The sequence below is a fragment of the Penicillium solitum genome, assembly GCF_028829755.1.
Source record: "Penicillium solitum strain IBT 25940 chromosome Unknown utg000001l_segment0_segment0, whole genome shotgun sequence".
Classification (NCBI taxonomy): domain Eukaryota; kingdom Fungi; phylum Ascomycota; class Eurotiomycetes; order Eurotiales; family Aspergillaceae; genus Penicillium; species Penicillium solitum.
This window is the reverse complement of record NW_027072121.1, coordinates 410,449-438,089: the sequence shown is the minus strand read 5'-3', so window position 1 is coordinate 438,089 and position 27,641 is coordinate 410,449. Positions and strand designations below refer to the sequence as shown.

At 49.5% G+C, this 27,641-nt stretch overlaps 10 protein-coding genes across 10 annotated transcripts; 5 read left to right on the top strand and 5 right to left on the bottom strand.

Annotated features, from left to right (window-relative positions):
- Positions 1 to 1,577: 1,577 nt before the first annotated feature.
- N7455_000170 (uncharacterized protein) lies at positions 1,578 to 5,408 on the bottom strand (the record flags this gene model as incomplete). The annotated part of the gene is made up of 4 exons (XM_040952305.2): positions 1,578 to 4,682; positions 4,736 to 4,890; positions 4,956 to 5,318; positions 5,393 to 5,408. The coding sequence occupies 4 exons, from the start codon at positions 5,406 to 5,408 to the stop codon at positions 1,578 to 1,580; spliced, it is 3,639 nt and encodes a 1,212-aa protein (XP_040817378.2).
- A 2,491-nt stretch (positions 5,409 to 7,899) lies between these two features.
- N7455_000169 (zinc-binding alcohol dehydrogenase family protein) lies at positions 7,900 to 9,045 on the top strand (the record flags this gene model as incomplete). Its single annotated transcript, XM_040952083.2, has 1 exon — positions 7,900 to 9,045. The coding sequence occupies one exon, from the start codon at positions 7,900 to 7,902 to the stop codon at positions 9,043 to 9,045; it is 1,146 nt and encodes a 381-aa protein (XP_040817092.2).
- Positions 9,046 to 9,513: 468 nt separating this feature from the next.
- N7455_000168 (MDR family MFS transporter) lies at positions 9,514 to 11,560 on the bottom strand (the record flags this gene model as incomplete). Its single annotated transcript, XM_065603742.1, has 6 exons — positions 9,514 to 9,942; positions 10,008 to 10,168; positions 10,231 to 10,734; positions 10,791 to 11,061; positions 11,138 to 11,216; positions 11,301 to 11,560. 6 exons carry the CDS (start codon positions 11,558 to 11,560, stop codon positions 9,514 to 9,516), a joined length of 1,704 nt encoding a protein of 567 aa, XP_065462233.1.
- Positions 11,561 to 12,928: 1,368 nt separating this feature from the next.
- Positions 12,929 to 14,370, top strand: N7455_000167 (uncharacterized protein; the record flags this gene model as incomplete). The annotated part of the gene is made up of 3 exons (XM_065603741.1): positions 12,929 to 13,327; positions 13,381 to 13,507; positions 13,565 to 14,370. 3 exons carry the CDS (start codon positions 12,929 to 12,931, stop codon positions 14,368 to 14,370), a joined length of 1,332 nt encoding a protein of 443 aa, XP_065462232.1.
- A 637-nt stretch (positions 14,371 to 15,007) lies between these two features.
- On the bottom strand, positions 15,008 to 16,742 carry N7455_000166 (C2H2-type zinc finger protein; the record flags this gene model as incomplete). Its single annotated transcript, XM_040952137.2, has 2 exons — positions 16,631 to 16,742; positions 15,008 to 16,566 (listed from the first exon to the last, which is right to left on the bottom strand). Exons 1-2 carry the CDS (start codon positions 16,713 to 16,715, stop codon positions 15,008 to 15,010), a joined length of 1,644 nt encoding a protein of 547 aa, XP_040817087.2. The 5' UTR covers positions 16,716 to 16,742.
- A 233-nt stretch (positions 16,743 to 16,975) lies between these two features.
- On the top strand, positions 16,976 to 17,703 carry N7455_000165 (DNA-directed RNA polymerase core subunit RPO26; the record flags this gene model as incomplete). Its single annotated transcript, XM_040952268.2, has 4 exons — positions 16,976 to 17,013; positions 17,151 to 17,420; positions 17,491 to 17,610; positions 17,670 to 17,703. The coding sequence occupies 4 exons, from the start codon at positions 16,976 to 16,978 to the stop codon at positions 17,701 to 17,703; spliced, it is 462 nt and encodes a 153-aa protein (XP_040817159.2).
- Positions 17,704 to 18,536: 833 nt separating this feature from the next.
- N7455_000164 (MCT family MFS transporter) lies at positions 18,537 to 19,967 on the top strand (the record flags this gene model as incomplete). The annotated part of the gene is made up of 2 exons (XM_040952085.2): positions 18,537 to 18,787; positions 18,839 to 19,967. Exons 1-2 carry the CDS (start codon positions 18,609 to 18,611, stop codon positions 19,965 to 19,967), a joined length of 1,308 nt encoding a protein of 435 aa, XP_040817420.2. The 5' UTR covers positions 18,537 to 18,608.
- Positions 19,968 to 20,368: 401 nt separating this feature from the next.
- N7455_000163 (peptide alpha-N-acetyltransferase complex B subunit NAT3) lies at positions 20,369 to 21,223 on the bottom strand (the record flags this gene model as incomplete). Its single annotated transcript, XM_040952461.2, has 3 exons — positions 20,369 to 20,540; positions 20,601 to 20,832; positions 20,908 to 21,223. 3 exons carry the CDS (start codon positions 21,221 to 21,223, stop codon positions 20,369 to 20,371), a joined length of 720 nt encoding a protein of 239 aa, XP_040817125.2.
- Positions 21,224 to 21,525: 302 nt separating this feature from the next.
- N7455_000162 (uncharacterized protein) lies at positions 21,526 to 22,864 on the top strand (the record flags this gene model as incomplete). Its single annotated transcript, XM_040952427.2, has 2 exons — positions 21,526 to 22,232; positions 22,306 to 22,864. 2 exons carry the CDS (start codon positions 21,526 to 21,528, stop codon positions 22,862 to 22,864), a joined length of 1,266 nt encoding a protein of 421 aa, XP_040817351.2.
- Positions 22,865 to 23,522: 658 nt separating this feature from the next.
- On the bottom strand, positions 23,523 to 26,908 carry tif32 (putative eukaryotic translation initiation factor 3 subunit EifCa; the record flags this gene model as incomplete). The annotated part of the gene is made up of 4 exons (XM_040952210.2): positions 23,523 to 24,054; positions 24,112 to 26,486; positions 26,571 to 26,795; positions 26,867 to 26,908. The coding sequence occupies 4 exons, from the start codon at positions 26,906 to 26,908 to the stop codon at positions 23,523 to 23,525; spliced, it is 3,174 nt and encodes a 1,057-aa protein (XP_040817301.1).
- Between the last annotated feature and the right edge of the window lie 733 nt (positions 26,909 to 27,641).

Below are 27,641 nucleotides of genomic sequence, written 5' to 3'. Positions count from 1 at the left end.
TTTAATTGGGTTTTCTTTGCCCTTTTTTTTTGGCTATTTGGTAACCAACTTTGTATGTACTATTTTTTGCCTCTAGATGAGGTACTTGGATCAAATTGCAAATTTTGTTATTTGATTAAATCTTCTCACTCTATAAATCTTTCTCACTATGTAGGTATTTAGAGATCTCGTATGCAGGATTCAATTCAGAATGAGTAACGTTCACCTGCAGTATGTGATGATTCGCGCTTACTATCCTCTTGGGATTTTCTAGCAGGAACGATGCCGTGGCCGCTGTACCAATACTCTATATAAATCCCCTATCAACCCAAATCGGTAGGCTTACCCTACATAGTAGTTGGCATATCAGTTGGTTAAATGGCTTAAAGGTTCTCTATATTTAAAATTTATTTCCTTATTTACCCTTTTCAAGATAAAAAAAAGAAGAGGTGATTCCCTGCGGTACACGACCCAGATGATCATCCGACCACGAACTTTGGTTCCAAGAGGAATCGAACTCAGGCCTGTGTCTCGTTCAGATGGCAACCTTGCAAGTTTGTCATTGCTCTTAACTACTACACTACCCGGGTTATTGCCTGGTACAACCTTAACTTTATGTAAATCCCCCCGGTCTTACTGTACTCGCGTAAATAGCCCAAGTCCTACCTAGGTAGTTATCTAGGTATATCTGTACTTAGCATTTCCTCTTTCCGGTATTATTTTTTAACAGAGTAGGGGGGAAAAGACAAAAGAAAAGCCAAGGCAAAAAGAAGAGGGATTCCCAGCGGTACATGACCGTCCTGGATTCTGACAGAGGCCATAGCGCGCAGACTGCTTCCACGAGCTGCAGAGCTTGGATAAGTTCATCCTGTATGTGATGCACAGCTTCTTTGATCTAATATTCATCAAGTCAAATGCCAGACGCAGCACATTGTTTAGAGCATCCAGAAAAGATTCGTGAAGAATCCGCAGATCTACCGCTAGCACTAACTAGAAAAGGAAATTCACAGGTCCGGATACTACATCAATTGCCATCCTTTGGGTGTAAGATATACATTTACTACTACAGAATCCATTACTCGAAAGAAGGAATGTGAAAAAGAAAAAGGGTAATCGCCTGGTTTGATATCCATGGTCAATCTATACCGCGTACATACAGGCCGCATATTTCCACGAGTCTGATCTACATGTTAAACAAACATGTGAATAAAAAAAGAAGAGAGTACAGGCAAGGACCCCGATATAATGATAAGCAAGCGACTCGCATGAAAAAATCAGGGACGATCCCACCACGCCCATCTGGAACTCCGGTTGGATGCGTGATGCAAAGAAGCAATGAAGCAATGAGAGATAAAGAAATGACAATGAATGGTGTTGGAGAGTACAAGGAGAATGAATGCGTGCAGGAGGAACAAGTTGGAAGCCAAGTGCAAAGGTTAATAGGTATGCAGGAATGGTGAGTTGAACATAAAAAAAAAGAATGACGCTGCTAATGATGTGCAGGGAATAAGGACTGAAAGGACTGAAAGGAAAGTTGAGGTTGTGCTTAAACGATAGATGGGTGACAGAAACAGTCAGACCCGAGGGGAGGAACCGGTTTATTTAGCGTGGGTGTAGTACCTCGGTTCTTGGCCGTAGGGCTGGCTTTGTTGATAGCTAGGCGGTGTTTGAGGAGCCTGCGCAAGCTGTCCGTACCAGGATGATCGACGGGGTTCGTCGGGGCGGGCCGTCTGGTTTAGCGCATCCCATGTGTGGCTGGCAGCCGGCATGTTGTACATGGACTCGTGGCGGCCATGTTGAGATGGATACACAGAACCAGCCTGTTGGGGCTGCATAGGCTGCATAGGCTGAGGTACGAACGGCGGTGCGAACGATGGCGCGAAAGACGGCGCAAACTGCTGAGGCGCATATTGTTGCTGATTTATCATGTGTTGTTGACGGTGCGCAATGGCCTGTTGAACCGCCTGGTTCGACATTCCCTCCCGCATTTCACGCTTCTCGCGCTCCCGAGCATCGATATGTGAGACAAGGCCCATAGGGTTCACCGGCGCCTGTGGTTTCCGGTTGTCATTTGACATATTGAAGAATGAAGAACCAGTCATGCGGGCAACGTGCTCCTGTTCACGAGCGGAAAGATTGGTTGAAGCCTCGTTATAGTTCAGCATACCCTGGGCACCACGAGACGAAGGTCGATAATTGGGATCCCGCTGAGGGGTCATGGGCGAATTGGGACGGACATGCTGTGTCCAGTCGCCAGATACCGGACGGTGTACTGACATAGGATTGGAAGGGGTGCGATTGTGGAGATGCATCGGAGGACTGGGGGCCGCCCGTTGCTGCACGAACTGTTCCGGTGTAAGACCTCCACCTGGAGTAACAGGGCGACCGGAAGCCATTCCAGGCTGCCACAGCATGCTCCGTCGAAATTCCTCCCCGGTGGATGGCCGGGCATTAGCCTGATCGATTGCTTGAGTAGGAACGGAAAATTTGGTTCCCGACGAATCATTGCGTTGGTGCATTGGTCTTCTCAGGGTGTCTGATGTGGTTGGCCGCCCAGTAGTAGGCATATAGGTCATAGTTGGGCCGAAGTCCACAGCGGGAATATCCGGGTTCGAGGTTGGGGGCTGGTCCATAGTATAATGAGCATCGCCAATGACATAATCTTTGGCAGCTGGAACTCCCACAGTCTTCATGACACCCATTCTGGGTTTGGTGGACGCAATAGATTTCTTGCTGTAGACAGAACCGTGGGTGCTAGCATAGTCAGGCGAAACCGTCGATGCATCATCATAAATGCTCTCGTCCTCATTCCCGTTTCTTCTTCCAGTAGATGAGATTGGGGATGGAAGATGAGGAGCAATTTTATTCAACGCATCTTCATCAAGGGTATGGCGAAGATCTTCAAAACTCGGTTCGCTTGGTGACTGTGGCTCTGCCACGAAAAGGTTTCTCTGGGGGAGTGGCTTGCGTCGCACGGATTTGTTGGAGTCAATCTGCATCCGTTGAGGGGAATATTTCTGGGGGGAAACCCGCTGTGGGCTGCCGGTAGTATTAGGTGTGTTCGGGCGATGCTCCGGAACTGAGGGAGGTAGAACAGGGAATGCAAGGCCTAAGCCCTCGTCACTTGATGAAGCTGCAAGAGAGTTTGTGGACACAACGGAGTTGGGAGCATAGGCTCTGTCGAAGCTCCGGTCCTGGGGCTGCTGGTTGTTCGTAGTCTGTGCCTGGTGGCTTTTCCATGCAGCACCGGCGGCTGCCGCACTCAGCCCCATCGTTCCGACTGATGCGAGTTGCGAAAGTGTTCCGTGAGACATCCGGTTGTTTGCCAACCTCTGCTCCGAAGAAGCCTCTGGCCGGTTAGTGGGCATCTCTTTGGGTCCATGCGAAAATGCGGGTGGGTTTTCAACGGGAGCCGGTGGGGTGCGTGGAGGGAGCTGCTCTTCGACAGGCGGGCCACGGGGACGGTCGAGATTTAGGTCGCTCCCGGAGCTGGGACTCTCGGCGATAGGCGCGACCGCTGGAACGCCACGCTGCATCAGATCTTGAGAAGACGAGTCAGGTGAGCTCTCAAGTAAAGATCCCTGGCCTGGTCGAGAGCGAGCGTTAAAGCCCGTGGTATCAGAAACCACGCGGTTGTGATACACAACGGGTGAGCCCTCGGTTTGGGGGACTTCATGAATAATAGCCTCAGTAGAATTGTTGAATTCAGTCTTGTTCTCGAGACCAGCGAACTGGCGGCGAGTAGAGTCCATAGGGATATCACTGGTTCGGCCAGACATCGAGCGATAACGAGGTCTCGTGCTGTTGACACTGTTGGTTCTGCTCCTGCCAGATGAAATTCGGCGCTGTGTTGCCTCTTTGAGCTGTTTCCTCCACTGAGCTTCGCTCCATTCTTGGCTTCCCGGGGTTTGAAGAAGATTGGAAATGTCAAGCACATCAAGATAACCGTAGCGTCGCTCTTTGGGGAAGGCAAACATGATACTCTTAATGTGATTAGTGTCTGCCACTAGGCGAGTAGGACGGCCATAGAGATTGAAAGTGTCGAATGTCGGGAAAAGGAAGCGCAGCATCATCTCCAATCCAGAAACCGCAGCATGTGGCTCAGGCATGATAAAAACAAGGCCCTCCGAGGAAGAATCCGGCGAATGCGTGGTAATCCGTCCTTCCAACTTCACCAGGGTGGATGCGTCAATTAGTGCCTTGGATTGTGGATAAATTGCATATGCCGAGTAAACCTGGGTAACCGTTGCAATGGGAATCACTTTTTTCGTCTTCTTCGTCTCGTAAAACTTGATGTTTCCGGTAACAGGCATTGTCAATCGGTCATATGCCGATTTCTTTATGGCTTTCCGCGCTTTTTGGAGCTCCTTTTCGTCTGGCGGGCTGATCACAAACCAGCACCGTCTCCACGGGGTTCCTGCTCCAAATCGTACACGCGCCCAATCCTCGTACTTGAATTTGGTGGGCACCATGATGGAGTTGATTCCGTTGAGAGTTCTTCCTTTCGCTGCAATCAAAGAACCAGTGTAAGCTTCGTACAAGGAAGTGTGTTCGAACATCGCGAGACGAATCGCGGCAGTCCATTGGGTTAGTGAGTTGAAAGAATTGAAATGCAAGAGGTATCGATTTTTTCCTGCAGAAGAAAGGCTGAGTACGTTCTTCAATGGTTGTATAGCTCCATTTTGGATCGGAAGTGTCTCAATCTGCGAGTAACTGGTGAGTTCATGTCTAACAATTCTGGGAGGTTAAAGCTCACCATCTTAATAGACGCATCGGCCAAGTTGATAAAGGTCGCCGGGACCTCTTCTCCACCTGCTGCGTCCAGCGCAGCGCCATCCCACAATGAAAGAACAGTTCCGACCAGCTGTGCGTAGCATTCCACCCATTGCCGATCACCAGAAGGTCGTCCGTCTGCCACGTGTTAGCCCGCTTTTCCCCGCAAGGCGCCGGGGAGGGGGGGGTGGAGTTTGACTTACGAGAATCCTGATCATTCAGTTTTAGAAAGTATCCTTCATGGTAGACCTTGCTTGTATGGATATTGAGGAATGAGAATATTGGCGATAGCTCCGGTGGGGTATCGCCCGTCTGTTGCATGAGAGGCGGGTTGCGTGAAAAGATCATGGATGCCGGTCGCGAGCCATTTCTGCCTCTTGGTCCAGAGCTCACAGGGGAGGATGATTCGGTCGGAGGAGACGGTGTATCGGGAGGGGTTTGCCACTGGGGTGGTGTATCGGACGGAGTCACGTTGGCCACTGGCGCAACGTTCTTCGACAACTTTTTGCTTTCTTTAGCAGAATCATTGTGCCTCGACCCCCCCAAACTGGATATAAACGAGCGAACTAGTAAAACGCAAGGGAGAGTCAATAACGGGCTCTAGTGCACTTCCCGGCATACCCGGAAAGGATCGACTTACCACGCGAACGACCCATGACGTCGGAACGTGATGTGCGAGACAAGAACCTCAGTAGTCTTTTTGAGTATTACCCCTCACTGAGTTTGACTGTGAAACGTGTTGAAAGTAAGGAGAAAGACTGGAGCGTGGTGGGATTTAAAAGGAAACTGTCCGAGGTAGGTCGAATTGCGCTGAACGAGAGACTGTCAAATAGCGACTGCGCCTGGACCGAATTTGAGAGAGATCAATCCATAAAATCCACACACAAGGTGAAGGAAGAATAAAAATGAATGAGAACGAGTGGTTGGGTCGGCGTTTAGGAGTTTAGGGAAATCGAGCTCTGCCAAGGAAGATGACGTTACAAGCTGGGTACGTCTTCGCTAATCACCGGGATTAACGATCCTTGTTTTTTTTTTATTTGATTAATTTCCAAAGACAAAAAGAGAGAGAAAAAGAGAAGGGGATTGGGATAAATTGGAATAATAGGAGGATTGTAACAGAAGAGGTAGAAAGAGAGAAGAGCCAGAGAGAGAAGAACCAGAAACAGAACTACGGGGGTCATTTGGGTAAGTCCCGAGAGAGAGGCGAGACTAAACATTCCACGCTACACCAATAATATACTTACAGAGAGTATTAGTTATTATATTATTATATTATTATCTTGTGTGACACTTAAAAAAGCCGAAGCCAAGCCAATTTCTACTTGGTTTTTTTTTTCCCTTCTCTCTGAGACTTTCAACAAAGGTTTTTAATTGGTGTCATCCCAGACCCTCTTGGATTATCGGTGGAGAGACAATGGGACTATAAGTAGACTAGTAGTATGCATGGTGGATAAATATAGCTATCGATGTCTTATGTTCGAACACAACGGGGTATACTTTGTAAGGTATGTTATAATTCCCCTGAGTGATACTCCGTACGGAGGACTCCGTTCTCGATATTTCCTCTTCTAATTTCCCCCCTTAATTCTATAACAATCCCCCCATTGTACGAAGTAGCCAAGACTCTAATTCCCACTAGATGTAAAAAAAGGACAGCCGGATGTGAACTTGGCTTGGCAAATTCTGCAGTTTCATTGCCACTTCGGACTCTCACACTCTCACAGGACTCTGACACGTTGCCTTTCTTGCCTACCGATCCACATATCATCTGCACATCTGGTCCGCCTGAATACTTTGTATGCGTATACCCTTTCACCGCTGGGGAGCCTATTATTCAATAGATTCCATTCTCACCCACTGTACATCATACAATTCAGGTACTAATCTCATTCCCTGTTTTCTATTTGCCCCGCCGGGCCCCGGATGTATAGTTCATGGGCTTTTCACACACGGGCCTTTTCACTCCTGCATCAGGGCACTCCAGCCACATTGCTCAGGTAACCTTGAAACGACGCAATTGTATTAGGTATAGTGCATATATGGTGGAATAATGAACGTCTTGGTGTGGAGCACGGAGTAATCCTTGATACCTCCGTGCAATGCCCAGGTATTATGTGGCCGGTCGCAGTCTTGGCATTAGATTAAAAGATTGAATGGATCAATGATTTTCTCACCTGCAGCATAGGATCAGCGTGGCCCCATAGAGATCTAACCTAACGCGTCATCGGTACTTTAAATTAAAAAAATGTAGATCATCCATGTGCTTTGGAAAGGGGGATTCTTTTTTTTTTTCCTCTTTCCCCAACTTTTCCAACTTTGAACGTGGCTGTGCGGGGGGGCTCCACGGTTCATATGAGCCTATTGGAGGAAATAAAGTTATTCCAAGTTATTCAAAGGTTTCCTTTTTGGTATCAACATTCCTACATAGGGAGATACCAAGCTCTCTATAAAAAAAAATCAGTGGAGCATCCATGCACAGCTAGGCTCTGCATCTTTCTAAAGCCAAACCCATATAAAAAGCTCCACCTTCCTCTATCTCTGGCTTAGAGCGACTCCAAGACTGGATCGAACTAGGCCTAACTCTACCAGATGATGTCATTTTCCAAGATGATATGTTGAAGAGAAGCAGAAGATGAACTGAAGTTGAGCTTCGAGCAGATTGCGTGTGTCAAAATAAAGCCTCTCGCTGAGATGACACTAATAGGCAGATATCGCTGCAGCTAGAATCTGCATAGCCGAACGGAGATATATATGGGCAGGCGTACAGCTATCTTATGCCACCAATGCAAAGTACCCTTGGAAGCAGCGCTTGGGGTGGACTAGAACATGTCGACCTCGGGGATAAAGGTAGAATGATGCCGCTCGGGCCGTAACGAACCCTAAGGCGTCATGCCTCAACCGGACTTCAACCGGACCTCAACACCGGACATCGGTCTGAATACCGTTCAATTCCGTCCATTGTATACATTCGCGTTACAACCCCTAAACCTTTCAGATCTTTTAACTCTTATAATGGCAATGCATGTACATATAACCCCGCTCAAGTCTTCGGCGGATTTCATTTTTGGTTCGGTTTCCTTCTATACACATCATCCCGTCTAATCGACGCTGCTTCATTTTGCACGTCCACCTCTTCCCTCCGCAGAAATGGCACCAGTGAATCAAGCAGCCTGGATCCCCGCAAAAAAGGTCCTACCATTCAAAGTCGGCGACGCGCCCTACACCCGCCCTAGCTCAGGTCAGGTCGTAATCAAAAACACCGCCGTGGCCATCAACCCTTTTGACTGGGTGTTGCAGTACATCGGCCCGGCACTTGCCGGTTACATCAAGTATCCGTTTATCCTCGGCACCGATGTCGCCGGTGAAGTCGTCGAGGTCGGTCCCGACGTGGAGCATTTCCGCGTAGGCGACCGAGTCTGCGGTAGTGCTGCGGCCATTGCAAAAGAAGTCAACCGTCCGGCCGAGGGAGCTTTCCAGCTCTATACAGTCATGAGACAGAACATGTTGACGCTGATTCCACCAAGTATCACCGATGAACAGGCCTGTGTCTTGGGACTGGGTCTTGGAACTGCCGCATACGGCCTCTTCCATCCAGATTATCTGGGTCTCGACAGGCCTCAGATCCCAGCGCCTAGCAAGGTTGTGGGAAAGTCGGGCTTGCCACGCACTGTCATCATCACTGGCGGCGCTTCGAGTGTTGGTAGCAACGCCGTACAGCTTGCTGTCGCTGCTGGATACCAGGTCTTGTCTACGTCGTCTCCAAAGAACTATGACTATGTCAAGGGTCTCGGTGCTACCCAGGTCTTTGATTACAAGAGCAAAACATTAGTCAAGGATCTCCTCGGCGCTCTGAAAGGCCACGAACTGGTCGGTGCGTACACGATTGGGGATGGTGCTGTCCAGACATGCACTGCGGTTATAAAGAAACGTGATCCCAAGCTCACGCGGAAATTCATTGCTGTGGCGGGCACCATCATACCTGCTGAGAAGCTTACGACATTTTTAGGTAAAGGCACATACTTGATGGGTATGATGGGTGGTATGATCAAGTCAACTGGGACGCGCATCAGGACCGGAGTGGAAGCCAAATTCATCCTTGTCGATGGTCTGGTTGACCCTGATAGCGTCGTCTCTCGTATCTACACGGGTTTCCTGCCACAGGCACTTGAAAAGGGCCAGTTTGTGCCGGCTCCTCCTCCGTATGTTGTGGGTAGGGGACTGGACAAGATACAAGAGGCTCTCCACCTCCAGAGGAAGGGTGTCTCGGGAAAGAAACTTGTCGTGACGCTTTAACTTAGTTAGGAAAGATACCTAATGTCTAGGATGGACTTGAATTAGGGCAGCACAGAATAATTATATAGTTTATGCAATATACCATATTACCGAAACCTTTTGTTGGTTTTGTGCATACAGTAGTCAATCATCTCGCTACATAACCAAGACCCCTCTCACTCGGTGTGCCTTGTTGATCAAAATAAACATGCACGTATACAAGCCGTTCCTATGCCTAGGTGTGAATGCGGATCACTTGTATTATCTTTACCCATCGAATAACTTTCTGCAGTGTATTGGAAAGTGTGACAAAAGAGAATATTAAATGTTGTATAAACTGTCCGGACAAGGTTCCTAAGAATAATTCCAATTTCCCCAAAAAGGACAGGAAATAACCAGTTGACTACCCGCGTCGGCAGATATGCAACCGTATAAAGAATGATAAATATAGTCCTCCAAGCTTCCCCACTCCATTGCCGACCAACGACCCTACTTCTCGCCAACCACAGCCGAATCTTTATCACCTCCATCAGGAGACTTATCAGTAATGACCTGAGGCTTGGCCTTCCGAATATCCTTCCATCCAAGTCCCGGAGAAAACACCAAAACAGCGATGCTAACAGCAATACCGAGATACATAACTTTGTCGATGCTTTTAGCGTATGCTTCAAGCACAGCGGCTAGCTCAGAGCCAGACGTCATGTCACGGATAGAGCGGACTCCAGCATTGATAATAGCGTCTGGAGAAACGCTAATTTGTGCAGCGCGTTTTTGAAGTTCTGAACGAAGGCTATTGCTAAAGATGGCGTTTGCAGCAATCAGAGAGGTGGCAGCACCCATATTTTGTGCGAAGATAATAACAGCCATAGCAAGGGGAATCTGCTCTGGGGCCACGAGACTTTGGATGGCTATATAGGGCTGGATGAAACATACGAATTAGCACGTGGTCTATTGTTTGGCAACTTGAGAAACATCGAACTTACGGCTGCAGTCGTGCAACCGCTTCCAATGCCGTAGAGAACTTGGTATCCAATCCATTTTGCAACTGGAGTTGTAGTATCCAATGTCGACATGAGTCCGTAGCCAATAGATGATATCACACCTCCCATAAGAAGGAATGGGAGATAGTAGCCCAAAACGGAAACTTTTTAGTATTAGCGACGGGTAGTGTGCAAAAGTACAAAATCACGACTGGAAGGGGCTTACTCAGAGTTCCCGAGATCATAGTAAATAGAACGATGCCGAGGGTGATTGGGAGCATATGAACACCACTCATTATCGGCGTGTCGTTGTGGATTGCCTGGAAATAGATTGCAATGTAGAAATCAGCGACAAGAACACTAGACAAGCTGAAGAACATTGTCGTCGCAGCCGACCAGATAACTCGGTGCTTAATCATAGCCAGCGGTACCATAGCATTATCCCCTTGTCTCCATTCCCAGATCAGGAAGACAGCAAAGGTAGCGCCGCCGCCGACTAGCAGGCCTATCATAACTGAGCTATCCCAGGCGTATTTGTTGCCGCCAAACTGGAGGCCCAGGAGGAACATGACGACCGCCGGACAAATAAGCATGAATCCTGGGAGATCGAGAGATTTGATGACAGAGCTGAGAATCTGCAGGGGCGGATCCTTGGGTTTCGGCTCGGGGATTGTGTTGAAGAGGAGGAATCCGCCGATGATAACGCCCAAAGGGAGGTTAATGTAGAAACCTAATGTAAGAAAAGTCAGCCTTTAGGGATCTCAGTAAGAAATGGGGTTCACATACACCACCGCCAGGACACATTTGTCGTAAATGCGCCTCCAATAATAGGCCCCGTCGCAAGGCCCACCTGGCCCATACCCATATTGAGTCCCATGAAAAGGGCCTGTTTCTGTGTTGGGAGGACGGCTGAGATGGTTGTTACTGCGCCGTTGGCTACCCCAGCAGACCCAATACCCGCGATAACACGACCGACGATGAACATGGCTGACGAATGCGCTGCTCCGCAGATAGCAGAGCCAACTTCGAAGATGACGAAGAAGACGAGAAAGGTCCACTATACAATGATCTTGTTAGAATTTGCTTCGTGTTCACGACACGTGAGTCGTGAACCAACGTGAACCAAGACATACCTTGATAGAAAACCTGCTGTAGATCTTGCCAGTTAAGGGCTGAAATGCTGCACTTCCAAGCTGGTAGGCACCGCCATACCTAGATAAGATGGATTAGGGTCTCGCAAAAAGATAAAAACGACCAGCAGTCGTGGCCTGGACAAGTGAATGGGTATGTACTTACCAACCGACGTCCACCAACGAGTCAAACTGGGTTGTAATGGCCGGAGTGGCCGTGGAAATAACAGCAAGATCCAGGAAGAATAGGAAATAGGCCAGAGTAACTGATGTTAGGATAAGAGTTACCGCCAGGCCCGAAGGATATTCTCGCTTGAGCTCTGTATCGTCGCTGGAGGCACTGATCTCCGTGTCATCTTGTTTCCCCCCCAAGTTAGACGAGTCTATAGGAGGTTCTTCCGGAATAGAATATCTCGTCTCGGCCATTGCAAGACAGGAGGTCTAGTCAAGTGCTGTGGGGGAAGGATTTGTGTTGGTATGATACTGTGATTACTGCAGGATTTTGATAACTAATGGTATAGCATAGTTATATACTTTTGATTCCACTGTTGATTATAAATGGAGTACACGAACATCTGGGTGTAGAATGAAGCGGACTTTTCCTCCGAAGTCCGTAATTGATTAGGGGCTTCTTTCCCCTGCGCGGATTTGGGCCGGAGCGTTGAGTGAATCGGATTCTACTTTCAAAATCCGAAATTTATCTCCGTCCAAGCCCGAGACTTAAGCTTACAAGGGTTTCTACCTACCTATGTTGTAGGTAGATTGATCGTGTTCAGTACAAATTTAGAGAGAGAGCGCTATACCCAAAGAGGATTAAGAGTGGGCCACTTTCGGGAGCTAAGGAGATGAACCTTGGCACAGTACGGAGTATACATCTGCATCTCCAGTATGCATCTCCTTCAGTCTTTTATTGGAATATTTATTCTTTTGGGTATTCCCCTTTTTGTTCAAATGTCACACATTCAAGGACAATATATGTGGTCTTTCTGATAACATGAACATGAACATGAGTCGACCTAACGCCAACGCGTATCGACCAGTAATCAACAACTAGCGCCTGAAAAGCGTAGCACGTAGTTCACCTATGATTTCCCCATCACTCACCTTTCCTCATCGACCTTTCCCCATCCCATCGCAACCTTTGTCTCCTTGGAGTCCTCTCCCAATGAGACCATTTCAACTTTACGCTTCACCATCCGACATCTTCATCGTTCCTTCCATTTTCTGATTTGAATTTGTCCATCTGGGCACTACATTCGTGGGGCCACCCCAGAACAGACTGTAAGTGAAAGGCGGACAAGCACGTAGTATGTCCCCTCTCCCAGCCTCACCTATTCTAGAACATCATGGTACAATCGAGAGACCTGAGACTACAGACATGGATCTGAGATCCTTCATTGTCTCGTCTTTCTTCTCTTCTCATCTCCCTCTGCTTTCATGATGGTTGGATGTAGCCGCTGGGCTGTGGTTGTCCTGTGGTTCAACTGGGATTGACTTCCCACGCGCATACTTCCCTCTGCATGGTCAATCACTACAATTACTCTGTCTGACTCTCGAATGGTTTTCTAGTACATAACCCCGGAGCAAAAGCATTGGAATATTCACGTGCCTTCCAACCCGCGAGCATTGATCAAGATGCGCAGATACACAGTTCCACAACAGGAAGTCTAGGTTAAAGATGATGGAGACCTCCCACATCTTCCCAGTGTATTGGATCTCCACCAGATCTCAAATGAACCGATATCACTCCCTGGAATCATTAACAGGTCCCCTGAACTTTCATCCGAAGAGCACATGCAACAACTCCTGTATTGGAGAGCTGAGCAGGGTGGTCAACTCGATGCTTTGCGAGGAGAAGTCTCACACTTCGTCATCGGCTTCAAGCTAAATGATTTACCAGATATGATAGCTTCCTATCTTCCTGATTTCAAAACTGACACTCTCCCTGGATCATTTGCGCATCTCCTTTGCTCGCTGTTTGGCTCATTCGAGGAAGTGATTGAGCTCCAGCAATCTCTAAGGAATGTCCCAGACTATTTCAATGACTACAGACACCGAGAAATGTTTGCAAACAGAATCCGAAACATCAATCGCGACCCATGGGATTTCAAGTGCAGTGCTACCTCGCACCTCAGCTCCCGCCGTCCTGGAACGGTGAATGGTGCAGGGAACGTGACGAACTTTTATTCTGTCGTGAGCTGCAAATGCTCCGGGAATTGGTGGGACCTCTTCGTTATACATCCAAGCCAATTTACTGGATCACCGACCGAGTTGAGACCGCTTGGGAGATGGCTCATGGATTCCTGGTGTCTAAGGAATTGATTGCAGATTTCGAGGAGCTCTATGAGACCGCGTGGAATCGCCGCAAGAACTGTTTGCAAAAACCCCATCCATTTCCTCCAAATGAACTGACTTTCTAAACACCTCTAGACACAATCTATGACCCCCGTCCTGCCTGGGATAAAGAGCAGAAAGCTACAAAGCACATCAGAGAATACCGCCTGGAAACCTGCAAAGGAACACTGTACTGGGATCGCTGGCCTCCAGTGGCGGAGCAGTACGACAAGGAAGCCCTGACCGCAAAGCAATCCGTCATTGACAACGATCCGAAAGCCGCTCAAACCCTCGTATTCCTGCCACCGGAGAACCCTCAACGACCAGCAGTCCTGATCTCAAGCCAACCAGGCATTGAACTCGCACGCATCACCGACCTCGACCATTACGACGACCAAATCATGGTCATACTGATTCGGATCATCCAATGGTTAGCTCTCGCCCGCGGCTTCCCAGCTGTTCATCTGTTCTGCGACATCGTCCGCCTCTTCACCATCTACGTAGCAAACGCCGTGCAATTGGAGTTCTGCAAGCATTTAACCGGCATGTTGACATTCCCCTGGGACCCTGTCGAATTGCCCCCGCTGTTTTCCGATCTGGAAAGGGATATCGAGGCACACGAGCGCTGTCTCGAAAAAATCCAGAAACAGAATGAGCGGAACAACTGGGCCGAGCAGCGGTTGATAATTCATTCCTCGCTTTGGTATAGGGATGATAACGCTATTGCCTGGGACTACCCCCTGCAGACCCTTGTCTGGGAGGAGAAAGAGGATGATGACCCGGTGCTTGCGCTTAGGTCTCCTCCTTTCCAGGGTCATGCTAGACACATTCCCTGGGGTTTGATTGATATGATGAAGGAAGGCTTGTGGGTTGGGGATTATGAGGATCATTGGCTGGCCTAGTTCGTGGGGTTCAACAGTGAGTACTCCGTCGGCCACTCTGACGATTTCTGCGGTGAAGGATGAAAAAAAGATACCGAGAAGAAAGATGGCTGAATACGGACGGATGGAACTGGGACATCGCATCTATCCATACGCAGTTACATCAAGAGCTAGCAAGGAGCCTGGCTTATCTGAGATACACCAATTTCACAACATGTACGGAGAAGTATTTAGCTCTAGATAACTATCTCATGTCATATTTTCAACCATTGGGAAGCATGTTGTTTCAGGGGGGTAATATAAAAATAAGAACAAGCCAATTATAATAAGACGAGGGCATCTCTGTCTATAAACCTGATATATCAGTACGGTCTCTAAAAGCTGTGTATATGGTTAGTATCAATGAATTCATGTTGAAGCCGGTCCTTCATGGATTGAATTTGTCAGATTAAACACGAATGAAGTCAACATGCTGTCGAGGAATAGGGACTTTCTTTAAAGAAAAGTCCATGGATACGCATAAGAACGCTAGATACATAATCGTAAAATCGTAGAAATGCCCTTCATCATTGTTCCATCGCATGGTAAGCATTGACAGGACCAACCAGCCGTCTAATTACGGCGGGGTATCATAGAATCAATATCGGGTATTAAAGAATCAAATATTGTCAACTGCCCTCATTGGGAGATCGTCTTGCATCAAATAATCAGAATCCAACCCCGGCTGACTGGGGAGATAAGACGAATCGTTCGATTGTGAGCCGAAGGCAATATCCGAGGAATGATCTCCCGCCGTATATGATTGGGATTGTTGGTAGTAAGACTGACCATCCTGATCATATCCAAGACCATAGATTCCCAGCGAGTTGACTCCGGGACTGGATTCATCGGTAAGCAATGCGCGCTGCATAAACAGGTTCTGGACCTCGTCTTCCGTGCAGTGGTGTTTGGTCGTCATGTGTACCCACAAATCGTAATTGCGATGGAAACGATGTGGGCACGTCTCGAGGTAGAAGCATGCAATCTGTCGTCCTGTTTCCTCGGCATAGCCTTGGCCCGTGAGAGCGGAAAGAGTGGAAACGGAATTCTGCGTCGGCTTTTTGCTCGTCTTTGCTTGACGTCGTTTCCTGGCATTCGGGAGACCCATATGTGTAACGCGGATGTGGTCTTCGAGTGTCAGTTTGTTGCCGTAGCGCTTGCCGCAACCGACGCCGTCCCATCCATCCAGCTTGGTGGATTTCGAGAGATCTGTTTCGCCGCAGACGAACCGTTTCTCACCTTGGTGGACTGTGCGGACGTGGACGGTCAAGTTGCCTTGCTTGGTGAAGCTCTGCCCGCAACCAGGAACGGTGCAGGGGAAGATCTTTCGTTCTTCGAGGGTGACGTTGCCATGGGCTATCTCGAGGTGTTGTCGCAGTCCCCGTGCTGTGGAACATACCAACGGACATTCGGGACATTGGGGAGGGTGAACAATCCGAATGTGGTTTTGTAGACTGGCATATGTGGGGAATGATACATCCTGATTTGCACTGTCGTCGGCCATTTCGGATGACTGTGCTTCCATATTTTCGGCACATTCTGCGCAAGTGAATCGCTTCTCGGAATGGACTCTGCTCTGGTGAGTCCGTAGATTACCAGCCTTGTCAAAAGCCATGTCGCATTTCTCCTTTGTGATTGGGTCGACGTGATTACATGGGAATGGCTTCTGTTTCAAGTGCACAACTGTGACATGTTTCTGTAGTGTCGAGTGCTTCCGGAATGTCTCGTTGCAAGGTGGATACTCGGTGCAGCGGTACTTATCATGTCCGTCGTGCGTAGCAACATGCCGGCGAAGCCGTGACCCGTTCACAAAGCTCTTTCCACAACCCGGGTAGTCGCAAACGTAATCTCGAACATTTGTATGTGCACTCTTGACATGATGTTGAAGATGGGTAATGCGTAAGAATGTTTTGTCGCAGTCCTCAACGTCACACTGGAAGATTCTTTCGTTGTTGTGTGATCGGAGGTGCTCCTGGAGTCGAGCCGGACGATTGAAGGCCTTATCGCACCCTTCGAATGGACAAGGTAGGGTTTTGGACTCGGATGGGTATCGCTCACGTCGGGAAGAGGTGGCCGAGAATGGAGTCGCCGGAGAATCGTCCATGCATTCGCTCATTAAGCTTGGAGTTCCAGGAGCTGAGTACTCGGCATCGGAGTGAGTCTCCTCATAGATCATGTCTGTAGAATCGTCAGCAATTGATTCAGTTTATCGGATATTTATTATCCAAGGACGTAAACTTACCGGAATTGTCCAGGACAGTCTGCTTCTGGCGTCTTTTGGGGGTTGTGACCCCCTCCGATGATGCCTTACGTTTCAAGGCCATCATGAGAAGCCCTGAAAAGGACGATTGAGAAAGAGAAAGTATCTCAGGGCACAAGGAAGTTCGGACATGAATGTCGAACTAATAATTTTATTTTTGCCAGAAAGGCGGTGACGGCCAACACAGAGGAAGTTTTTCCGCTCCCAGGATTTTTAGCATCAAATCCCACCTCGAACCCCCCCCGACTTGTCTCTCATACCTCTGGGTCTTTCATCGCTCGCTTCGGCCTACGAATACTTCGCTCCTTTACAGGTTTAACTGTCATTATGTCTGACTACGGCCACGACGACGACGTCGAAGAGACGTAAGCTATCTCCCTTCACCAGATTGCCCGGGGACCAGGCGCAAAGGAGCTTTGCTTCCATTTTGCCGCCGGGCAGCTTCACAATGTGTTCGCACATACTTGTATAGCCCCATTTTCTAACAATCTGGTCTGCGCAGCTTCGACTACGAGCCCGGCGAGGATGTGTTTGATGAGGAGCCGGAGGAACACGAAGGCCTCGAGGGCGAAGACGGAGTTGAGGGAGAAGATTACCCCACCACCAACGGCGAGAATGTCATTGTCTCTGGCGATCCCAATGCCGGATACGCAGGAAAAGTGATGGAGCAGTCGCGCGAGAAGAAAGTACCCAATGATCAGCGCACCACCACCCCGTACTTGACCAAGTACGAGCGCGCGCGTGTTCTCGGTACCCGTGCCCTGCAAATCAGGTACGTTGCTTGTGATGCAGACAATTGCGCATATATTTCGTTAGATTCGGCTTGCTGACATTTGCCATAGTATGAACGCCCCCGTTCTTGTCGACCTCGAGGGTGAGACCGATCCCCTGCAGATCGCCATGAAGGAATTGAACCAGAAGAAGATTCCCCTGATCATTCGCCGATACCTGCCCGATGGATGGTAAGCAATACCCTGTCCAAAATGAGTGACGGACCATATCTAACAGTGTTCGACTTTAGGTATGAGGATTGGACATGCGAGGAGCTGTTGTAGTGGTCAAAACGGTACCGTTCCCCACGGAGGCTGTTTTCCATCTTTTGCTTTTCTTTGGGTTTCAGCATAGCGTTTGGAGTTCTGGGATTCGAAGAACCCGTCGAAAAAAAGAGACTTGGATGTCCTTGATGAAACATGGACATCAATGAGACTTTGTACATGTATCTAGAACGGAAAAAAACATATCCAAAAATAATTTGATCTGTTTATCTTCTTGCATATACATACTTTGACTTTATAGAAGAAGCAATTATAGCGCATATAACCCACGTGAAAGATGTCGGGATTTCAATTGCCTGAACGATTTTGATATGCTTCATATTTTTCCAAGTATAACTCAAGTCACGACTGGGATATTGGAGTACACAAGTCATATGCACACATTCATCCTGCATTACAGGCATATCCTGATTCCTATACTAGGATCATCCTCTTGACGGATATTCACGGTAAAAAGCAGATTCGGCTATTCTCAATGTTGCATCCAACTCAGCTTATGGATCTCACTAGTGACTAGGCCAGTTTCGGCACCTGGGCAACCGATTTGCCGTCAATAAGCATTGAGACTTTTACAAAGAACATGGGGGAAAGGATGTTATTTTAGTAAATTTAGGTATATATAACATGCTCAAGTCAAAGTATACCACCTCTATATCCTATTTTAGAAACACCCTCCCCCTCCCCCCTGTTATTTGTGTCATCAACCTGCTTTATATCTCGAATGGCCGAATGGCCGACCTCGGGATGCCCCAGCTAAACCCCGCTAACTTGGGGGTTTATAAGCCACTGAAAATTCTATAGATGTCTTATATTATTTTTTCGTCTTGACTTTATATCATTACACGGCTAATACCTTCACGCTCTCACCCGTGAGGGCCATCTATTTGACCGATACATCAAACAACATGGGGTCAACTAGCGTGGACATAGAGCAAAAGATCCTCGCTGATTCTTCTGCCACTCAGGAAAATGCCAACTCCAATATATCACATTCAACAGACAAAGAACCCGAGTTAACATTCGATACTGGGCTACAAACATGGCTCCAAGTTTTGGGCTCATTCTTTCTCTTTTTCAATTCATGGTAAGAATATATTCTTGATATAAAGATCCTATTGCTAACGACTTGAAATAGGGGCATTATCAATACATGGGGTGCATATCAAACCTATTATGAGCGAGAGTTACTCGCCGGTACTTCATCGTCAACCATTGCCTGGATTGGATCGCTGCAGTCTTTCCTTCTGATGATGGTTGGAGTCATTACAGGTCCCCTGTTTGACGCTGGCTACTTTCGATCCCTCATCGTCTTCGCCGCATTCCTACTACCGTTCGGCTTGATGATGACCAGTCTTGCCACAAAATACTGGCAGCTAATTCTTTCCCAAGGCATTTGCGTCGGACTCGCAGCAGGCTGTCTTTTCGTGCCCTCTGTCGCCATCCTGCCACAGTACTTCCGCCGCAAGAGAGGCCTGGCCAACGGCTTGGCTGCCAGTGGCAGCAGTATCGGTGGTGTCATCTACCCAATCATGTTCGATCAGTTGCAGAAGAAGGTCGGTGTTGCCTGGGCTACTCGAGCACTTGGGTTCGTCTGCTTCGGCACCATTTGCATTTCGATTAGCATCATGCGCTCACGCTTCCAGCCGAAGGAGAAGCGCAAGCTCTACCAGTTGTCTGCCCTAAAGGAACCGGCTTTTACTGTCTTCGCTATTGCCATGTTCATGGGTTTCTTGGGTTTCTACAACTTCCTTTTCTATGTGCAGTCGTACGCAATAGAGACAGGTATTGTAGACGCCAACCTGGGATTCTACTTGCTCTCCATGTTAAACGCAGCCTCGACCTTCGGTCGTATTGCGCCCAACTTCCTCGCTGACCACGTTGGTCCTCTGAATATGCTCACTCCAGCCGTGACCATCACTGCTACCCTGGCGTTCGTCTGGATCGGTGTTCATACCGTACCCGGCATCATCATCCTTGCCGTCTTCTACGGTTTCTTCTCGGGTGGATTTGTGTCTCTGCCGCCTGTGGTTATGGCGAGCATGACTCCGGACGTGCGCAACCTAGGTACTCGCTTGGGAATGGTCTTTGCTATCACTTCCATAGGCCTGTTGATCGGTACTCCCATCGGTGGTGCAATTTTGGCAGATACAAACCAATTCCTCGGTGTTCAGCTTTTCACCGCTTGCTGTCTCACTACTTCTGCGGTTCTTATGACCTGTGTCAGATTTCTGCGCTCCGGTCTTAAGTTCCATGTCAAGGCTTGAGTCTCGGCTGCTGACTGCTGAAATATCTTATAAAATATACCCATCACCCCCACAGAGGTTTCAGGTTTCAGCCTTGTTCGATTTATTTCTTGGCATAAAAAGGTTGGGACAACGATAGATACCATTGGCTTCATACTTCGGCCATCATTTTGCATATTGATTACCTCCCAACAACTCGTTTTGCTTCTATCCAGTCAGTGGAAGACACGGCGCACTTCATGATGTACTTAGACGGAAAATGCAAAGAATGATTATAATCATGTCTGATTCTATACGAGGAAATATAATATAAACCCCAGCCCTGCATAAGCCCTGCATGCCATAAGAAGCCCTTGAAGAAAAAGAAAAAGAAAAAGAAATGCCATCCACGGCTGCTTCAATAAAAACCACAAAATATTGGTTTACATCACATCCTCCGGCCCAACAGGGAAATTCTCCCCATCTTCTCGTACATGCTCGAGCTTCTTATCTCGACTGCACGGCTTGCGCATATCAAACGCATCTTCCCCATTCTCCGACATCCCCGACGGATCATCGCTATAATAGTTAACCACCCGCCGGAAGACGGAGTATCTGTAAATACACATGTCAGCATTCAATTCAGCATCCGCGCATCTACATCGCTTCACTTACCCCATTCCTTTGTACATGTCATATGCAACTTTATTTCCGGCACGGACGTAGAGATCCACAAACCAGGCGTCGTTACTGTCGGATCCTCGCTCGAGCTGCTCGGTCAACCTGCGGGCAAATCCGAGACGGCGCCAAGCTGGGGCAACGGTCAAGACTGTGATGTGTCCGTGCCATGGTGTGTAGTGCTCGGATTGGCGCATTGCAGGATGTTGCTCTTCGAGCTTGCCCATGACTAAATGAAGATGTCAGATATATTCGATAGGATTTGAGGAGAATTTGCCCGAATTAGAGCTAGAATTGAACATACTGTAACCTACGATGCCGGCCTCATGGTCCTTGACGGTGCTGAACAATGAGGGCCATTTGTTCAGGTAGTTTAAGTAGAAGCCGAGATCATAATTCTCAGTAAGAGGGTCGAGGTTTGTGAGATTAAGGTCTAGCAGGTCCAACGGGGACATGCGCTCAATCGAACTCATCTTGATATGGTATATCGTCAATGTGAGAATTATAATGTTGATAATGTGGGGTTTGATGCTCTTGTTCTTTTTTTGCCGGGCGGTGATAAGTAGAAGTCGGCGGTGAGGGTTGAAGTTGAGTTGTTGGTTGTTGTACCCCTCCTGCATCCTGGTGATGCAGTCACTCTTTTGTTAAGAAGTCAGTCCTTTTTCACATTTGCTATATATCAATTGATCCTAGCTTGGTCTTTGTTCAATTGCCACCGCGCTATATACTACGACATTGACTCGGATCCGGAGCTATCGGAACATCCAATTGGGCATCCTAATTAACAACTGTCCCTCTGCAGCTGGACTACAACCGTCTGTCCCTTTTCTCTGGCTATATTGCCCTAATTCAGCTCTTTCAGCTCCCCCAATAAAGCTTCCACCAACCCAGGAGGTCCCGTGTGATACCTCCAAACGGCCCAATGCCCCTCCCTCCGTCTCCCCTGAAACTCTCACACCGCTACCCATCGGCCACATACGACTCACCCATCTCTCCCGGAACAACTGGGAATACTTTTGCACTCGCAAGTCCCCAATCACCGCGGACACCCCAATTATCAGCACCACCGTCTCCCATCGCGTCGCGCCATAACTCAAACGCCATGAGTGGGTCCCACCGTGAATCCGGAGATTTCTCCGGCGCCGCTGATGCAGGCGGCGGAGGACTGGGAAACCTGGCCGATGAGCTAGCTGATGCCTGGGGAGAAGAGGAAGATGGATATGGATATGCGTCAGGCCAGGAAGCCAGTCGTGCGGGGTCACAACAGATGGGCCACAGTGATGGGGAAGACGTGTATATGCAATCAGCGCACAGCGTGCGCTCCCGATCACCTTCCATCTCATCAGAAAGAGATTCGCTCCATCCGCCAAGGAACAAAAACCGTGCAAATCATTTGCGACAGCACCGCCGGCAGGAGTCGCAATATGATGGCTCGGATTATGGACCTGACTCCGATCTAGAGGAGGCGGATATGTCCCCCGCCTTGGAGAGCCAAATGGCCGAGATTGAGAGTCTCGTTCGGCGGGGTATAGAGAATAACGGAAGTGAAAATGACCGTGTCATTCAGCGGACGGTTGAGTCGTTGAAAGATCTCGGCGGACAGAGTGGGATTGAAAACAGTGCCATGAGGTAGGTTCATGTTCACCATCTTGGAAGTTATAATACAATCCCACCGATCCCGATAGCTAATCTCTAATCGCAGACTTATCACCGCTCATTCCTCAATCACATCACATCTCACCCACCAAACGCGCGCCCTCCAATCCCTCGTCCACCCACTCCTCTTCTCTCCATTCCCCCTCCTTTCCGAAGACGCAATCGACTCGCTCATGCCCCTTATCGACGAAGGCTTATTGCCAAATCTCCCATACCCCTTCCCAGAACACCAAGACTCCCAATCAAGAACCCCTCAGTCCGCCGCGCAAAATCCCCTGGCCTCTCTCCAAGCCCTCATCTCGCAAACAGCAGATATCACATATACCCTTCGCGGCTTAAGCGATACCCTCTACGAATCGAGACAATTGACTTCAACTGCTTCCCGTCGGTTACGATCTGCGCGCGAACTCGTCGCTGATATTCGACGGGAAGAAGAGAGTCGCGAAGAGGGATCCCGGTGGATTGAGCGCGGTGACTGGGATCGTCGACTCAAAGATCGAGAGGCGGGCAAGGTCTGCGGTGATGTAGTCAGTGGATTTGAAGCTGTTTGTGGGGAATGGAGAGAGAAGCTGTTTGGGACTAATGCCGAAGTGGCTGCTGCGTAAGTTTGATATTGATTGATGTTCATGACTTGATCATTTTTTGCGATTCTGTTTCTGTTTCCTCAGGTCAGGACATGGACTGCTGTCTTTTATTTTATTTTTTTATTTTTTTTTTATTCTTGTCAGATATCCATATTGATGTTTACTAGGCCATCTTTCATTATGTTTTCGTCCTAGTTGTTCATAGAGCTTCCTCTTCCTAGGTTACATACTTCTTAAGCTTGAAATTGTGATACCATTCATTTCAATTCGATTAGTAGGCTCATTCTTTCTCTCGTATTCTAGAGCTCAACATTAGAGCTCAACATTCATTAAAAAAAGGTACCTGCGTTCGACATGCATGCTTGTATGCAACCTGTACCTATGCGGAGCCAGTGCTATCGAGAGTTGGGATCGGCTCAACTCCACCGCTATCAATAGATAGGAATAAAAAGACTTGTCTAAAACATCTACACCACCAAATTAAACCAAAAAGAAAAACTAGGAAAAGATTATATCATATTCCGAGCGAGCTGAAAGACAGAACTGGGGCCCCCATTAACAAGTTACGGGGTGAACATGGGTGAATGATACACGAAATATGCAGAAGGGTCATGAGAATAGCGCCAAAAAGAAAAGAGCTTGGATACACTTTTTAACTGGAAAGTCGTAGCTCGGTCGTTTACTGCTGCTGCTTCCACTTAGGGACCCACTTGCCACCGGCGGCGGGCTTGGATTCCGAAGCGGGAGCAGGAGACTGAGAGGAAGATTCGCGGGGTTGACGGGGCGCCCAGCGCTCGGTGGGAGCCTCACGGGGCAGAGCCTCGCGGGGTTCGCGGGGCTCGCGGGGAGCGGGGGGAGGAGGGGCGGATCCAGCGCTGGCGGGGGCACCGGAGCGCAGGTGAGGAGGAATGTATCCACCCTTGCGGAGAGGGGCGGGCTCTTCGCGGACGGGGGCGCGAACGGGCTCACGAACAGGCTCGCGAACGGGCTCACGAGTGGGCTCACGAGTGGGCTCGGCGGGGGCACCACCGGCTTCCTTGAGGGCTTCACGTTCTCTCCAAGTGAGGGGAGCTCCTCCGGTACGTGGGGCGACATTGAGACGGGGCGCGGTTCGTGCGACTGGCTCTTCGAATCCACCCTTGCGGGCTGCACGGCGGGCTTCGGCTTCGGCCTCTCTCTGTTGCTGCTTGAGAGCGATCTCGTCCATTTTGCTGTATGCCAAGTTAGTATCAAGATTTGAAGGGGAACTAAAATTAGGGAATACGAACGATCGCTCTTCATCGCGCTTAGCCTTCTCCTCGGCCATAACACGACGGCGCTCCTCCTCGCGGGCGGTGCGTTCCTGCTCCTCGCGCTCGATACGCTCCTGCTCCTCTTGGCGGCGAGCCTCCTCTTCCTCGCGCTCCTGCTTCTCGCGGCGGCGGCGCTCCTGGACCTCCTTGACACGCTGCTTCTTCTTAGCCTCGAAGTCGCGCTCGGCGGCCTTGCGACGCTTCTCGAACTCCTCGTGGCGCTTCTCGGAAACCTCTCTGCGGAAGTTGCTGAACTGGGGAACGAGACGGCCCAGGCGGTGCTTGAGGGCAACGGCCTCGGCGTGCTTCTCCTTGGACTCGCGCAGTTCCTCGGCGACGTGCTTCTCGTAAAGCTCAGTGTCGAGCTTCTTCTGGGCATCGTAATCGGCGGCAATGTGCTTCAGTTCCTCGCGACGGAAGGCACGCTCCAAGTGGTCGATACGCTTAGCAGTGGTGCGGATACGGTCGTTCAGCTCGTTCTTCTCCTTCTCAAGCTGAGCCAGCTTCATGGCACGCAGGCGGTTGGCATCAAGCTCGTCAAGGTCGATCTCGCTGACGTCAATACCCTTAACACCAGTCTTGAGCTCCTCGAGCTGCTTCTTGAGCTCCTCCTGGCGAATGCGATCCTGCTCATCCTTAATACGCTTGAGCTCACGGTCACGCTGCTCATCGGCCAGACGCTGCTTCTCGGCATCCTGGAGTTGCTGGGCACGGACACGCTTGCGGGTCTCCTCCTCGCGCTGCTTGCGCTGCAAAGCATCGGTAGCGGCTTCCTTCTTCTTGTCGATAAGAACGCGACGGGCGAGGGTCTCCTCGTGCTCCTGGGTGACACCAGCAATGGCGCGGGCCTGGGCAGTCTGCTTGGCCTGAAGACGGGCCTGGCTGTAGGAGGGATCGACGTACATGCAGGTGACGTGGAGAGTCTTGGCGAGACGGGCGACCTGGAAACGGGCGATTTCGGCGGGGGTGTGCTGCAGACGCTGGATGGAGCCAACCTCGCTCTCAGCGGAGCCAGCGCCGCTGCCGGCGTGGGTAGCCTTGGAGGAAGAGAAGACATCGGAGTCGAAAGTCAGGACACCGGAGATGTGATCAACACGAATAGCGAGGTCACCCTTCTTGCAACCGTTCATGATGAACTTCTCAATCATGGCGGGGGTGATCTGGAAGGGAGCGGGGAACTGGGCAAGCTCGTAGACGAACTTGAGCTCAACGGACTCGTAAACCTGGGACAGCTGCTGGAAGAGACGGGTGAGAATGACCTGCTGCAAAGGCACAACGTACTTCTCCATCTCGGGATCATCACCAATCTGCTTCAGGATGGGGGTAATCTTCTTGCAGATGGAGAGAGGGTGGAAGTCAACCTCGAGGATGTTGTACAGCTCGCGGATCTCAGGGCGCACACGGCGGAGCAGACCCTTGTTCAGAGCATCGCGGAAGAGCACATCACGGGTAGGCGAAGTGGCCATACCGAGAAGGTTAGTGAGACGGGTGTTCTTGTTCTTGCGAGCCTCATCCACATCGACGAGAGCGCCGCGGGAGCGGGAAGTGCTGATAACGGGGATGGACAGAGCGGAGAGAAGGACGAAGGAGGCGGCCTTGGTCATCTCGGTCTCGGTGACGGAGGGGTTCTCCTTCTTGGAGCTCTGGCCGCTGGCCAGGGCCACGGAAGAAAGACGGAGCAGGTTGTAGTAGCGGTTGTAGGCAGCAGCGTGGAAGAGGTAGTTCTCGCTAACAAGGAAAATGCGGGCGAGCTTCTCGTAGTAGTTGGCCATCATAATGTTCTTAGCGGGGCGCTTGCTGAGGTTCAACAGGGTGTGGATATCCTCAATACTGCGGAAAGCCTCCTGCCACAGCTCCAACTCAACGGCAACGTTCAACTGCTGGAAGCGAGTGTCGAGGTGGCGCTGCAGGGTGTCGGCGTCGCTCAGGTTGATGGCGTGCATCTGGGAAGAGTACTTGGCGGCATTCTGGACGTGGTTGCGCAGGAGCTCACACAGGCGGCGGAACTCAGTCTTGCGGGCGTACTTCTGGCAGAACTTGAAGGCCTGAAGGGCAGTCGACTGATACATGATCTCGAGACGGGCATTGTTCTTCAGGATCTCGAGGACGGTGCGGTAAGTCTCCCACAGGAACTTGAGCCAAGGGGTGACAACGGCGCGGTCGGTACGGTCGCGAGACTGCTCACCGGAGACAGTAGCAAGGAGGATGGTCTCGGGGGTCTCGATGGCCTCCAAATCCTCAACGTTCGAGGAAGGAGCGGCGGACTCGAGGGTCGACTGGATCTCATCAGCCTTGGCCTGAGCCTCGGTGACCTTCTGTTCGGCGAGCTCGATGAACTTCTTGAGAACAATCTGCAGAGATGAAAGAAACCCTAGATTAGTGACATGTCACAAAAAAATTTATATTTTTTTTTTCTGGCGATCATCAACACGAACCTCGATAGTGCCGACATTGGTGTTCTGAGCGATGTTCTTGTACTGGTAAAGACCATCCTTGGCGGCCTTGCCCTTGCGAAGGTCGACGGACAGCTCAACGAACAGGAGCATCACCGGCTCGAGAGAGGCGATGGGGCTGCTACGGGTGCGCTTGGAGGTGACATGTTCGTGGAGGACAGTCAAGGCGGCGGGAGCCTGACCGACGGCAATGAGTTCCTGGGCCCTCTGTAGGAGATAAGAGTCATTAGCAACCGATGTATCTTGTATTTCGCGACGACAGCGACGGCGACGCTTACCTTGAGGACATTCTCAGGCTTAATATGCGGAGGGGGCGGCATGATGGGTGGATGCCCCTTGGGAAAGGATCAAAGGTGACTGATAAGAAATTATAAAATTGGAAAAAAAAAAAAGTCTAGGTGAAGCCAGCGACAACACACGGGCAGCTGGGAAGAATGCGATTAGCCTGCCACGCGAATACCCGATAACGAGGGGAAGATTCACAATGTGCGTGTTGAGGCCAGAGCAAAAATTGGATCCCGCCAATGTTCCCACTTCGCGTTAAGCGATGGCGATCACGTGTGGTGGCCTGAGGCAGGAATTCAAAAGTACATCGGCACCTTGGTTACTTAGGTACTCCGTATAACTAGGTGTGTCTATTGAGGATGTGTCATATTTGATGACTATACATGATGATTATGATCTATTATTGGTTGACTCAAAATATATCTCGAGTCAATCTACTAATATTATAATTCCAACTATCTCATTCCGACCCCGACAATGTACTTTTATAATATAAATTCCATCAAAAGTTCGAATAGGAAGTACTGGGTACATGTTATGTACTGTCCAAACCCTATCAAACAAGAGGTACCGGGTACTTCCCCCCCCCCCCGAATAAATTCCCTCCCCCCAGTATAACATATACCAACGTAACGTGTAAGGAAAAATAAAAAAGGGAAACCCACGGACCTACCACCCGGGGGATCTCCTCAAATCCCCTCTAAACCACATTCATTTGTCCATTCTCTCTCTTATAACTCTTGATATCCGAATCCTTCACCCTCTTTT